Raw genomic sequence first — 15,712 nt, 5'->3', positions numbered from 1 at the left:
GGAAAACCCTGAAACCAGCTATGCACAAGGCACCGTGACATGCAGCTCCCCTCTCAAGTAATCAGAACTCTTGGGGAGATGACATCTTTTATTAGACCAACTAGACAGTTGCAAAAAAAATTCTTTATTTGCAAACTTTCGGGCACACGCACCACCCTTCCTCAGACATAAAACAGCGCAACGACTGTAAAATTCCTCCTAGGTGGAAATGAAAATTCATATTTCTCAGGAGCGCTAAAAGCCCTCCCTCCCCCTTGAACTCTCTTTCTGTCATAGTAATACTACACATTACTAGAAACGGGGAATGAAAGTGTGTTAGTAGCGTTCCCTTAATAAAAGAATAAGATGAGGGCATCTATGAAGAATCTCAAACCTTATACACATTCTCCAGGACAAAAAAAGAGCCTCTCTTAAGAGGCCCCTACCTGTCCTCCACACACAGCAACCTAATTAATGGTGGAGATATTAAAGTAAAGTAGTTTCTAAGGGCACGCCTCAAGTAGGAGCCCCTTTGGAGATATAAAAATGCACAAAGGAGCTTTCACCTTGAGCAAAACACTAAAGGCCAATTTTACCGATACCTGTGTACACTCTCATCCGCGCATGCATCCCAAGATGCGTCCCCTTTGAATTCTCCCTGTAGGTGCCTAGACATGCAGTTTGCTGGAGCCTGGGGCCATTTTTTGCAGGTTGCCCTCAGGAGCTAATTATCATCGTTCTGCTTAAAAATTCCACCTTCCCTGTGAGCAATGGTATGGTAGATCCTCTCCCACTGCAGCAAATATTACAACTAAGATACTCAGCACTCTCCACTCCAGAATCACAAAGTGTTAACCAAATAATTAAATAAATAAGTCTGCACATGTGAATGGGGGGAGGGTTGTAGAAGGGCATCCGAGGCCTGTGGAGGTTGCACCTTGCACAAGCGAGGGGCAAAGCATCGCGCAGAACTCAGGACTAGCTTCTGTAAAACAAATCACATTTCCTTCTCTCATGAATTCTTCAACAGCCACAGGAGACAAGCTCCCAATATGTACATGCTTAGTTGAACCTTCTGTGATATGGTTTCTTCTCTTCCATCTATCCTCAGCTTCCACACCTTCCCAGGACCCAATGAGACCCTTCTCTGATCTCCAAGCAGACCCCTCTCCCTCTCTGCACAATCTCCAGCTGGATCCAGGGCATCTTGCTCTGTGGCAAACTACCAGGCATGCCTAAGTTTTAACTGGTGATGACCAGTGTTGAGCAAAACACTCTCTCAAATACTGACTCCATTTTCTCATCGCTAGAATGGGGACAATTATACTTTCTTACTACTCAGAGGTGTTATGCTGATTAATTTGATAACTGTTTGTACTGCCCTTTAAAAGCAGACAGTCTGATTTTTACACACACCCTCTTTTTCCTGGCATAGATTTTAAAGTGTGGCCACAAGAATTTAAACTGGGAGTAATTGATAAGGCTGGATACAGGCTAGAGACAGACATTACACATAAATTGGTTTAAGTGATCAGAAACTGGTTTAAATCTGTAACAGAACAGATGTTCAGTGCAGATACACCAGTTTGACATAAACCTGGTTGAATATAGTATCAAACTTAACTGACTTGGCTCCAACCAGTTTATGCAATGTCTGTCCCAGACCCCTTGCTGGTTTAAGTTAAACCAGACTCCCCCAGCATCCCAGCATATTCTCTGGGCTGGGCGGGGCTCTCTGCTCTACAGCAGAACTGGCCCCTCCCCTCTGCTCCCTGGCTGCAGCTCGGGCAGAGACTGTAGGCATCTGCCTGGCTTCCTCCTGCTCCCCCTCATTCCCTCACCACTCCATGCTAAGCAGGGACCCCCCTTTTCCTCCGCCTTACATAGACACACAGCATTAGCTAGCAGACCACATGCTGGCTATGGACCATGGCAGACAGAACAAAGGCAGAATCAGCAGGTAGTGGGTAAAGTCCCTCTCTTGTTTTCTCAATGGGGTGATAAACACTGAGTTAGGCATGTTAAACAGTGTGCTATTAATTCCCTGCTGGGCTGCTCAGGAGGGGGGGAACCCCTCCCTAATCAGAACGTCCTGCTGGGGCCTGGCCACACCCACCACAGTTCAGCACTTCAGATGGGAAGGGAGGGATGCTCTAGTCCCCGTCCCCCCCCAGCTTCTAGCCTGAGCCATTTCAGGCATATGCCTGCATTTCTGGGATGTCTGTGCAGTTACGAACTGATTCAGCCTAGCCACGTTAGACTAACCTACAAAGACTGAATCAATTCATGCTCAGGTTTTTTGAATGCATGTCCCTAGCTTTAAAATTCAGGACCACTAACCCCCTGTTGTTACTGCTATAGCTATTACTGGAAAGAGGAAAGGCTCCTTAAAAAAAAAAAAAAGAACCATTTTACCTATCCCTATCTTCTACTGATACTGTCTTAGACAATATACACTATAATAAACAGGACTATGATGACTTCACTGCAGAATTAAGCTAGGGGGGAAGCACTTACTCATAAGGGGAAGGGGTAGAGCTCAGAAGCATTATTAATAAAGTACACCCTCTTTGGTATAAACATGCTTTTTCTTCCCTTGGCTTTGCAGCTTACCCTAGTGCAAAAGTCCCTTTTTAACTTGTTTATTTTGGTAGTGTCCCATAGAAAGCTGAAGAGCTCACGGAGGTTTTCATGGCAGGAAATATGCAGAGGTACAATGTGGCTTGCCTCTATTTCCAAAACACCTAAACCTTTCTCTGGGAGCATCTCTACCTTCAGTTAAATGACTGACATTTTACTGCTTTTCTAGACTGAGATAAGAGTTTCCTTGGGCCATATACAGGCATTAGTTTTCTACTGGGAGAACCACTGCTCTCCTGATAGAAACCACTAGTGTACAGATATTCATCAAGTTTATCTCACAAGAAAAAGACCTCCTATGGCCCAGTCCTCTCCCGGACTGGACTGGTCTGGGAGAGGACTGGAGCAGCTGCTCATCCTCACACCTTCCCCAAGTCAGGAACCCAGCCAGCAGGGGCAGCTGCAGGCAGAGCACCTGTACTGCTCCCTCTCCCAAGAAGAAATGAATGCCTGTTTTTCATAGATTTCACAGACTTTAGGACTGGAAGGGACCTTGGAAGATCATCGAGTCCAGCCCCCTGCCCCAGGGGCAGAAAGTCACCTGGGGTCATAGGATCCCAGCAAGAAAAACGTCCAGGTTTCTCTTGAAGGCTTTCAAAGTAAGTGCTTGAACTACCTCCGATGGCAGGCTATTCCAGACCTTGGGGGCTCGGACAGTAAAGAAATTCTTCCTCATGTCCAGCCTGAAACGGTCTTGCAGGAGTTTATAACTGACCTGGTCATCCCTTGGGGCGCTCTGGTGAACAAACGTTCCCCCCGATCCTGGTGAACACCCCTGATGAATGTACAGGTGGTCATCAGATCACCCCTGAGCCTGCGCTTTTTAGGCGGAAGAGCCCCATGGCTCTTCGAGGCCTTCGTTAAGGCAGTAACCCTCGGATCTCTCACACGAACGTAGGACTCCACTCCTTGTTCGCACCGTGACTTGTTTTCCCTTCCACATGTCTGGTAGGATGGGAATTCTCCTGCACAACGCAGCATGCTGCACAGAACAGCTCACCTTTTATCTGCTGCTGGCAGTGCAGCGAGTTGCACGAACCAGAGCTGCCTTCCGTTTCCGTGGACGGATCTTCATCATCAATGTTGATTTCTTCAGTAATGATATCTGGCCCCAGTTTGGCCATATACAACATGCTGATTCTTTTTAGGGTCTTGTTTTCTTTGTTCAGCTGAAAAGGGACAAATGCACACAGTGAGAATTTAAGGTTGAGAGGTTCAGGTAAGAAGGTAGCCAAAAATAAATAAATAAAAAGAAAGAATCAAAGCATACTGTTTCTTCTTCATTATTAAAAGAAAATCTATCAAAACATGCAAAAAGCAAGACAAACACAGCAATATCACTTTAAACCACTGCTTCTAACATGACTGTCAAGCCTAAACCAGAAGGTTTGCACCCTTGCTCCTTTAACAGAGTTTGGCTTAGACATTCTGGTTCACATAAAAACATTTTTTTTTGGAGTAGAAATGGAGCTATCTGGTACTTTTGGTTAATGAGCATCCTATATAGGCACAAATCAAATCAAATCATCAGGCTTACTGTAATACTGTTTTTTGTGAAAACTTTATCAACTATTATCCTTTACCACAACAGTCTAACCATGTGAGAATCAGCTTCTGATCATTTTGATACTGATGATTTCTCAAATAGCAAGAATTAAAAAAAGAGATCACCTAGTACATTAAGGATCAAAACCACGATGCTTTTGTACCTGCCTCCCTTCACCCAACAGTTTCCCCTCTGCAGCAAAATCTCTACTCTGACAGCAATGAACACTGGATTTTCTATCAAGAACATGCAGTATAACCTGAACAAATGCCCTAAGAGACTATATGTGAGAGGCAAGGGTTTCTTAAGGTGGTACCTTTCACTGGACCAACTATATAGGTATCATTGTAAGACAACTTTGCCCCTCACAATTTCTGGTCCATCCGAGCTACGACACCACTCTTACACTATCTTCACAGACTATATACTGCTTCCCTGATTAGAAGGGAAGACATAGTTACTGTACCGGGCACCTGACCCAGGCCAAGCTCCCCCTATAACAAGGGGAGATTTACTTGTGGAAAGAGCCCCTTCAAATACATTCCTCTCCCAGAGAATGAAACTGAGGAAGTGAGAAAATACCTTGTGCAGTTTAGCCAGCATGCATTAACAAGCAAGTCAGATTCGGTATATCTGGGACAGCACTACCCTTTTCGCTGCGTGTGTATGTCTCTATGCACATTACAGAAAGTATGGAAAGCGAGGGAAGTTACATAAATAAATTCATTTTCTTAGTTATGTGCTGATTGCCTATCTTATTAATTTTAATATCGTGTCATTATGCAAACAATTAAGTAAATACCTCTGGAAAGTACATTGCTAATGCATCTAAATTAAAGAGATTTCTTGTCGGTGTGATTTCTGCCACATCCAAAGATGTACTTTGGGCAGGGAGAAAAAAACAACAAAACAGCCAGCATTGCTAATGAAATTTGGTTCGAAATTGCTGTAATCCATTTTCTGATGAAGTGGCTTAGATGCATTTTGCACAACCAAAAATATATAACACAGAGATAAAAACATTCTTTAATAATAATGCACTTCTGATGAGACGGAATATAGAAAATTACACACTTGCTAAATTCATCAGACTAGATGCAATCAACTGAGCATTGGAGGTCACCTCTTGCCTGCCCTTGTTTTGCTTTCATAAACAATCACCTGAAATGTAATGCTTTGGGTGACTTTTTCATTTAATTCAGACACTGAAATGCTCATTATTCTTTTATGTCACACATGGGATAGTTTCAAAGTTGTTTTCCATTTAACCCAAACACATACAAAACCAGATAGATAAAAAGTTATGCTGCACGAATTACTGTTCTAAAAACATAATTGAACAGACACTTCTTTTAAAAAAAAAAAAAAGGGGGGGATAAATGGCAATTATGTTTTAGAGGTTCACGTATTACATTTTTTAACTCCCTCAAAACTACCACTTACACTTCAACAGAAGGCAAACAGAATCTATTACACTTACCAGGTGATTTATCCCTTGATTTTATTCTTTCAACATAAAAAAAAAAATCAGAATAAGCTCAAAAGCAGTCATTCTTCTCACCTTAGTAGCCAAAGCCTCCGCACTTTCACGACATGTCTTCTCAATTTCAAGATGGTTCTGAATACAATTTACTTCCTCAATAACCATGTGAGAAACTAAGTGATAGGGAAAAAATCCACACACATTTAGTTCTTACAGAGATTAAAAATTAGTCAGCCCTTTTCTGTACTTGACACAGTCATCCCATGATTATGAATACTTACATTTAGTCAGCTTTTTTGAGAATAAGCATTTCAAAGCTCACGAAAGCCGAGATGAAAAGAATACATATACACTGGAAAGGTTATGAAAACAGATTGAGAGTATCAGGATTGTTGCTCAAAAGGTCTTTCTATTAATGATTCTGGCATTGTTGTAACTGGAGAGGTTGCTGGTGACTAAAAGCAAGTCCTAAATGGGGAGACTTTAAAGGCCAGAAGGGACCGTTTTGATCACAACCTTCACCCAGACTCCACATCATTTTTTACTTGTACTGCAGCAGTCCCAGAAGAGCCTCAGCCCTGGATTGGGACCTTTACAGTCTGCCCCTGAGTTTGTAAAACACATTTCCACTGTATCTCCCTGTTTCCATACACACTTTGCACTTTTCATAAAAGTCTGTGGACTGAATATTTTCCCTGTTTTATATTAGGTAAAAGGTTTAACTACAAAAAAACCCAACCCATGAGTGAAAGGATTTTTAGCCAGCAGCTAATCAAGTTTTCTTCCCGTTAGGAAGCAAATTCTATCCACACAGTCCACATACAGACACCACAGCATGGCACAAGTTTGAAATTTCACGTGGGCCCAAATGTCATGAAACTGAGAAATATTCAAGTTCCAACATCAAGACTACTTTGGATATGTTGTATGGGGATTATAGTCACTTTTTGGCTCTCTCATTTAAGGTCATCTTTATAGATATCATTGCTACTAAATGCACACTGTAACGTTAAAATCTGTAAGACAGGCTTGCCTAGTTCTTGTTGCCGTGCAAACCTGAAGTTGTTGTCCACAAAAAAAAAAAAAAAAAAAAACCCACAAAAAGTCACAAAATGCTGACCTGAGCAATGCAATGACACAGATCTCTGTGCTCTAATTATTCATGGTTGAGTTCTTTCTGCCTGGCTCTGTACTGACTGAAAGCAAAGACTTCGTGAGCTGCATGCCCAGTCCTACAAAGTGATAGAGGCAGAGGGACCTCCCTGACCCCTCGAGCCACAGGCATGCCTTTGTGGGACTAAGACTGGAATCAGACATGAGCAAGTGTAATGACATATCTTGGAAATTATCTGTGGTAGTACTTCTGTCTTGGAAATAACCTGCCAATCTTAGGCACATATATTGTGCTCGTTATTACAAAACCTGAACATTTCACAATGTCCAACTGTATTTTGCTTTATGACACCCCACAAAAATAAGGAAGTGCAATTATTCCCATTTTACAGAACGGGAACTGAGACACAAGTAGATTAAAGGGGTGGAAAAGATTTTCACAAAGCAGGTTTGGCAATTGGGCACTTAACTGCCCTTGAAAATCTTTAAGTGATTTACCCAAAGCCAGATAAAACATCTGAGCCATAGCTGTCCGTGAACCCGATGTTCCTTAGTCCCCGGTGCAGTACTCTAACCACTGCACCATTCTCACTCTAAGGACTATATCTCACTCTCACTCATTCCAACTCCTACCTTAGGCCTAGTTCTGCAACTGGCTTCACACTACTGGATTTCTTTTCTGCAGGAGCTGACTGAAGAATGAGGCCATTCATGTGTAAATAGGACTACTCCCAGACTAAAATACTCTGCAACATCAGCCAGAGATGACAGACTCGAGCCTGAAAAGAATCCTTTATATCTATATCAAGACGACAGATTTGAAACCTAACAATTTCAGACATAAAGAAAAGAAAGATTCTCTCGCTGCCGCCTCTAAAAGTTTGAAAAATGTGACCAAAAATAAATAATCAGTTCTTCATAAAGCAGTTTTATAACTGAAATAAAATAATTGAGGATTTATAGAATTATTACTCTGAGGCTGGGAACAGACGCTTCATTTGCCCCTAAAGAAGATGTGCCGTGCTTGTCCTGGAACAAAAGTATCCTGGGATTGGCGCGTACAGACATTGCTCTTCCAATCAGGCTTTAATGAATGGCTGAATACAGAGCCACTTTTCTGTCATTGATTCAGCAGTGCCATCTCCGGAAAACTGCTCAAATGTACTTTGCGGTGTCCTGAGATAAACTGCTAATACTTCTTATCCTGTGAACCTTTTCTGGATTTATCTTGGGAGAAGGGGCACGGATATCTGAACAACTGCACTTTGTCCTGGGATAAAATGATTTATCCCAGGACAATCATAGCATCTGTTCGTAACCTGAGAGACAGCAAATGAGATTAGTTTAGTAGTCTAGAAAAAATGCCGGCTGCTAAAAAATCTGAGCACTACTTTGCAAATGCACATAATATTATTTTAGAAAATGCAGTTTTGAAGTTCACAATAATTGGATGCCAAATCCTGCCTCTGGACAAGATCTATGTTGTGAAAGCTGGGGAAGGGATTTTTTACAGTAACAGGATGTTTACTTCAGTGTTCTCTGATGCACGGAGCACTATATGCAGGATTAACCTTCAGGTATACGGCAGAGCATCCTTTAGGTTGCTGTAAGTTATGTTGCTGTTTATGGCCCCAAAATTCCCAAATCCACTGGAAATTGGCAAAACATTGTTAATCTTGGTACACAGCGTCTATCTTTTGGTGAAGTCTTCAGAACTGTAAACTAATGCGAACCCTCCTTGGCTACTATTATGTGGCACCAGAGAATTTGACTAAATACATTTGAAAGAGGAAAGCTTTAAAAAGTGTCTATTATATGTATGTAAAAACCCCCCCCAAACAAACCCATGAACTCAGAAATGGAGAATGCATCTGCAACATTAAATTGCATCTCAAACAGGAGTTTCAGAGAAAGTAAGAGTATTCCCATTTTACAGATGGGACCTAAAATCCTGAGTGCAAAGCTAGTTAAAGTTAGAAAACAAAGACTGGGCTCAGATAATACAAACTAAGGATTACTCTTGGTTCATTTAAGCTTAATTAACCTGCAATTATGATTAACTCGGGGGAAAAAAATTCTCTCCAAATTAAATGCAAAAATATATTACTTCCTAAGTCTGTCCAAAGTTCTTATTATGTCAAAATTAAAATTCATAAAGCAGCACTAAGTGGCCAGAAACATCTCTAACCTTGACGTTTTTTTTCAGGGGTAATAATAATCTGCAGCAAATGCAGGCCAACCAAAAACCACTTAACTAATTAGTAGTTGCAGTCACCGAGAAAACATGAATCAACACTGTTATTACAAGTGGCACATTTGAGTGGCATCTAATTATGACTTGATGAGCACGATACTTGCATTATCAACATTACTACTGCATCCCATCAGGGACTAAAAGCCGCTGATGGCATTGACTGCGAGAAACTCCCACTCAATGGTACTGCAGCACCCAACAATCTCCTTGGCAGGGGCACCCTCACTAAATGACACGTTAAGCGTAATTACTGGTAGACATTGTAAATAAACAGGATTGGAAGTGAAAATTGTACCAAGTGCATAAGACACAATCTGACACATTGGAAGTGGCAGCCTTAATTGAGAGTTTCTTTGACTGCTCAAGATCATTTCAACTGCATTTCTCAGAGGACAGTGATTATAACTGTGGAGACAGACGGCATAATGGTATCAGCACTGCTGACAGAGCAGTGAATTAAATTGTATCTGCTGTTGTGTGAAAGCCTTGATGAGAGGTACAGATCCTTAGTGGTCTTATCATTATAACACAATGGTCATGTTGTCATCAACCTTGCTGGCTCCAATTGAAAAGAAATGATTGTGTGTTGAAGCTTTCCCCCCCACTACCACCTTCTATCTCTTGTGCTGAATAGAACCAATTTTCAGAGAGCTATGAAATCACGCAATAGGGCCTAAAATGCAGCTGCTTGGCATACAAACGGGGCCCCATTAAACTGGAATCACACACAATATGTGTTTATGCCAGGAGAACAAATAGAAGCTGAGTACAGGCCAAGTTTATTCACAGACACAAAGCCGATGTAGCTCTTCATCAATATAATTGCCTTTTATATTGTCGTTTAAATAATGGGCTCTATTATTGCCTTAAAATCCTAATATTCCTGGCATTTTATCACTATGTTTACAAGGTATGTTCTTTAAAAATGTGAAAGGAAGATAAAGGAAACCTATAAAATTTTACAACATCAAATATTACTTTGAATTTTAAAGCCTTAACTACTTGACATTTTCTGCCACACTTTGGTATTCGTAGTATCATAACAAAAACAAACAGGCTACGTTTTTTCCCACAGGAATTAGACTTATGTAAGAATGTGCTGGCCTCATGGAGCGATTATATAAGCATATTTGAGAACCGAAAGGTTGCTATTTTCCAGAATTGCATTTATGAACAATCACCCCCAAAAAAGGCGTGTAAATTCTCCATTAACTTAGTCGCACAAAAATACAGCGTGCAGTTTCCTCGTCCTGTATTACTGCTACTCATATTTCTAATGCTCTATCATGTAGCAGTAGCACAAACCAGACAGAACAGAGCCCTGTCCCATTGTAGTCGTCTCTTCTGCGAAGCTACTCCTCTAGGATACTTCCTCTCCCATTAGACAAGCTTTGGTGCTTCTCGACACCATACAATGTGAATGAACTGCTACCGTAAAAGTATAAAACTGGATATTGACATTTTTCACAGCAAAGAAAATACAACTTGTTCTAAAATTGCCAAGAGGCATCAGTTTGTACTACAAACCTTAAATGCCGTCTCTGTTTTCAGCAATCTGACTCCCTCCCTTTGAACAACCGGGCCAAATTCTACTTGGTTCATGTGGATATTATTTCAGTACAACTTAGCTCAGTTTTCCTAATGACACAGAACAGAATTTAGCCCGCTATGCTTTCATCATTTCGCACCTTAAACACAGTTCAACTGATTTCACCTATCCGGACTGCTGTGCCAGAATTCAACTTGCCAGGAGCTGGGACAGACCTTTCCAACAAGGCAAGGAAGGAAAAACAGGCACTGAACCTAAAGCCCAACATAGCCCCACAATACTAAAGGCCATACTAGTACTTTAAGTGTTAATATTCTCATTTGAACATCAACTTACTTTTCTGAAACTCCTCTAGTTTTTTGACTGCTTCATCACGCTCCTGTTTGACTTTATCACACTGTACAGGGAAAGAGAAAACAGAAGTTAAAATTAACCCGTGAACATGGTCCTGTAATTAAATAATCAGTACTATACACACACAAAACCACTGGGATGATTGGTAGTGGATTTAATATGCAAGGATGTTTCACATCACAGCTGAGAAAAATGCCTTGGAGTTCAAACTTCAAACAGTTTTGTAACTGTCCTTGAGATCGTTTGTAAGCCAAACAGACATAGTTTGGGGATAGTCTCTGAAGAGATACTAGCAAATACTACTATATATATTTTACAGTAATAAAAGCATATATCTGGTGCATCGGCTATACAATGAAGTAATCTTATTTTGCAGCGTCCTTGGCTCCATATAAAATGTATGGGAAGGTTCCAAAGATCCAAAGAAACGGCAAACTGAAGGAGCTACCTAGAGCTAGGTGATGGGAAGCATTATGCAGAGGGATGCATGACCTCCCATCTCCTCTTTCCAGGAACAGAGCTGGACCTGCCCTTTACCTTTTCAAAGACTGGAAAAGGAGCATGTACTAGGGCATTTCACCCAGAAATGCCCTAGCTCTAGGTCCTCCTTAGCCTGAGAAGGCTCAAACAACATCACCCACCTCCAAGGCACTCACTTTACGGAGAGAACAACACGGACATTATATTTGTAACTTTAGAAAACTCCTATACAGCCTCCTCCACCTTATATTATTACAGAAATCATTCCCAGCTCATCGGACATATTGTCAATGACAGCTTAGACACAGAAAACACATGACTTCAAAGGGAAAAATGACCAGTTCATAAGAAGGGACTCAATGAGATTTTTCCAGCTCATGTCACTTACACATCCAAAATGCAGACATACTTCCTCACATGCAACTTTACAAGATCGTAGTAATTAGGAACAGAAAAAGATCTACAAGACTAGCACCTTTACAGCATAAGCATACTGCTGACGACACTTCACTATAAGGCAGTATAGATTTACACCTTTACAGACCAACAAATCAGGGATGTATAGCATAAGCCATCATAAGCAGAGGGCTTGTTTCATCAGAGGCCGTGAATCAAAAACAGATTTTTATCTTTTTTTTTTTAAAGGGGTGGGAGGAATTTTGCTTCCCCATTTTGCTTTCTAGGTAAGTCTCCACCTTTAGATACCAGGAGAGGAGCACTGATGAATGATAAAAGGCCTGACGTTAACAAGAATCTTTCCATCAACCCCAATGGACTTTGGATCAGGCCACACAGAGATCTGGCTCCTTAGAAGAAGAGGTGTGATGAAAGATGTCTCAGCTGCAGCCTCTTACAGGAGAAGCTGGGATAGCCACTTTTGAGGGCCATCCTAATGAAAGCAGAAAGAGGCACTGCACTAAGTGACCCCCCTATCTTGACATGGATCAAAAGAGCAGGAGCAGCTGCCGAGTGGGGAGGGGGCCAGTCACCTGCTGCTGCAGCTCAGGATAGCAAAACAAGGAAGAAGTGGGAGAGAAAGAGGCCACGGTGACAGGCAAGAAACTAGGGGCTAGGGAACACAGCTAGGCAGTGAGAGGAGTAAGCAACAAGCCCCGTGCTGCTTCCCTGCTAAGGAGGGGAAGAAAGGGAAGTCAGGGAACAAAATAACCTGCTGCATAACGGCGCTGCCTCTGTTCCTCAGGTCCTGGTGCTTTCGGTCCCCTCCCTCTGCGTTTTCACAGAAGGAAGAAGTGGGCTCTGCAAGCAGGAGGCAGGGAAATGGAGAGCAGCAAGGGCTTTAAAAAAAAATGCTGCTGCTCTTGCTGCTGTCATCGGAGAGCGCAGCTCCACTGCAAGGGGACTCGGTGCAATTCCATGCCAACTGTTGCTGAATATTTCACAACAGCGACACTTTGCACCGGTCCAGCACACTTCACGCAAGGATATGAAAGTACCTGATGAGCCCTCCATTCCCAGCCTGTGAGGCAGGCAAAGCATTATTATTGCTATTTTACAGCTAGGGAATTGTGACAAGTTGCCCAGAGTCATACAGAGAGGCACTGGACTGCTTCCCAGCGTCCTAACCACTAGATAAAACACCTTCCAAATTTCTTAGTGATGCGCAATGAAAAAGATAACAGATCTCCACGTGGAATAAAGAGAAGGTAAGGACACGATACACTGAGCCTTTCTTTATGTGAACTCTCCTTAGACAAGCAGTCCCACAGAAAATCCTTTTGGACCAATGTCTAATGGCACGAACAAATCTTGCATGCAAGTAGTGCCTGAAAAGCAGGGAAACTAATCACCTGGGTAGCCATTTACATGCACGCATGCGGGCAGGATCAGGATCTCCAGGCCAAGGCACTGACTTTATAAAACAATTCCCACTCCACAACCTAACTTTTGGAAAACACGTTTGCTGTAGCTGTGCTTCAACATTGAACAACGTGGCTTCAGCCTTGCAACCAGATCCATACAAGTGAACCCCACCCAGAACAGAGACCTCGTATTATGAACATTAACTCCTCTCCTTTATAAGAAGCTGTAAGCAATTGTCACCATTTCCCTATACAAATAAACCTATGGGAAATTCTGAAAACTAATATTTGGGATCAAAATCCAGTTAAGATTGATTGCAACAAAGTTGCGTACCACAATTAAAAAAGAAAAAAAAAAAAGGAAAGAAAATAACTGATATTGCATCAGAGAGAGGGGAAATGAACAGTTAAGGGTATGGACAAACCTACATTTTTGCCACTTTAAAAAGGAAGAAGGAGATGCTCCTTGGGAGCCCACAACAGCTGTTACAATCTAAATATTACATCTTCATGATCTTGTACGAATATAAATGAGCTAAACTGCCCTAACTTTGACCCAGGATGAAGCACAGTGAAAACTGGAGTGGTTGTACTACACTTGCAGCGCTACAGGCTCACATGAAGTGTCAGATGCCTGGTAGAAGCTTGTACTGGTGTCTTTTGACATGGAAACAACTGTTAGGTCCGTCTGTTCCCCAAATATTGAACAATCGGCTGCTCCCTAAACTCCTAATCTTTCCTCAGTATTTAAAATCATAAACCTCTTTTGAATTAATAACTACAGAATGATGTGACTATACAGCATATATTTCTAAGCAGACTCAAATGTTAGAAGAAACAAATGAAGAGATTCACCATAAAAATCAACTATACGTGCATTTAATAGGAAAAATGCAGGAGAAACAACAATTTTTACTGATACTTAGCAGTAGCCCTAACAAGAGAAGTGTTCAAATACTAAAAATCAAGATCATAAAAATAAATACAAAAGAAAATCACCCCCACCATCCATGGTTCAGTGTGAAGGCTTCTTTTCTGTGATAAAATATACATTTGAGACTTCCATGGTTGTTAATGTCACGGGCAGCGCAAAACTGATGATCGGACCTGGAATTTAAGTGATGTGACAAATGACAATCCCGCTGCCACCTCCCAATCCTAAAACTGGATTTGTCAGCCAAAGTGAAGAAGCCCTCAGTTCAGTTTTCTGTATTAGTTTTCTTATGTTAATTCTGCTCAAGGTCCTGATTTTTCAAGTGTTTGGCATGCTTAAGGATCATGCGCTCGAGAGCCTTGGCAAGCAGACAGCTCCAGATTTCAAAATATATGCCTTCTGGTTATGCAGGTTACTAAGCAATCTTCAGCAGCTATAAAGTCGAGTCTCCAGCTACCTCCAAGTGCTGAGCCGTGAAGTCTCAGACTCTTCACATACCTTGGCCTGTAATTTTTCCGAAATCTTATCAGTCCAAGGTGGCAACCATGGAACCCGCCAGCCAGCATCCATTTATTTAAATGAAGAATAGTTTCTAACATTACCAGCTTCTTACAAACAAGCAGGAAATACCCAAATACTGAGGATATATGTGTAATACACTATCGTGTATATCACGGGAAAGTTGGACTGCATCAAATTGACCAGTATTTTAGGTTGGTACAGCACAAAAGCCAACATTGCTTATTCTAGCTCCTGATCCAATGACGTGACACGTGGAAGAGGGTCCATGACTTAAGTGGCTCTCCTCACCGCCCTGGGGGGCTGGCGAATAACATTAGTTACAAGGGCTAAGTATAGACTGTGAAAAAGCCCATGGCTGAATTGATTCAATCTTCACAGGTTAGTTTAAACTGTGTAGATTGAACTGATAAGCAAGTGAAGAGACAATCACTTCTGATTCCAGAAATGCAGTCCCATGCCTGCAGTGGCCCAGGCCAAAAGCTGGGAGGCGCCAGAGCTCACCTCCCTGCTGGCTGGAGCAGACAGCTTGGGCCAAGGCTAGCCCGCCACCCTGTGAGAAGAGGGTTTGCAGGGAAGGTGCAAAGTATCCTGGGATGGTGGGGGACTGAGTTAACAGAGGGGATCTGGGACAGAAGTTCTACGAACTGATTTAACCTAAATCCCTTAAGTCTGATACTACAGCCATCTAGGTTTAGCTTAAACCAGCTTTGATCATTTTGAAAGCGGTTAATGTACACTGAACTTCTGCTGTGTTATAGATTTGAACTAATTTCCAATCAGATACACTGGTTTGTGTGTAATTTCTCTCCCTAGCCAATTAAAACAGTACAAATTTGGCCACTAACTTCAATGAGGCCACGATTTCACTGTCTTTTGCAACCAGCTTACATAGCCCACCATGGCTCTGATCTTGTACTCCTTGAAGCAAGTTCATGATAACTCCGATGGTGCAAGACTGGATCCTAGGACAGCAAAAAGACGTGAAAGTCTTTTATCTAAACAAAACCCTCCTGTGCCTTGTATTGTCTAATAAAAATT

At 41.8% G+C, this 15,712-nt stretch overlaps 1 protein-coding gene across 3 annotated transcripts in view; it reads right to left on the bottom strand.

Annotated features, from left to right (window-relative positions):
* SHTN1 (shootin 1) overlaps positions 1-15,712 on the bottom strand; it is a 91,635-nt gene that overhangs the window by 56,334 nt on the left and 19,589 nt on the right. Inside the window, exons 1-4 of one of the 3 annotated variants that reach the window (XM_019555986.1) lie at positions 12,567-12,745; positions 10,901-10,961; positions 5,727-5,821; positions 3,620-3,788 (exon numbers count right to left, since the gene is read on the bottom strand). In XM_019555986.1, coding sequence (XP_019411531.1) covers positions 3,620-3,788; positions 5,727-5,821; positions 10,901-10,961; positions 12,567-12,575 — 334 coding nt within the window. In that variant the 5' untranslated portion in view covers positions 12,576-12,745. Of the gene's footprint in view, positions 1-3,619; positions 3,789-5,726; positions 5,822-10,900; positions 10,962-12,566; positions 12,746-15,712 lie in introns of those variants that run through there. The other 2 variants (XM_019555985.1, XM_019555987.1) reach the window with 2 other exon arrangements.

The sequence above is a fragment of the Crocodylus porosus genome, unplaced genomic scaffold (genome assembly GCF_001723895.1).
Source record: "Crocodylus porosus isolate Cpor-Errol unplaced genomic scaffold, CroPor_comp1, whole genome shotgun sequence".
NCBI lineage: Eukaryota > Metazoa > Chordata > Crocodylia > Crocodylidae > Crocodylus > Crocodylus porosus.
This window is presented reverse-complemented; position numbering and strand designations above follow the sequence as displayed.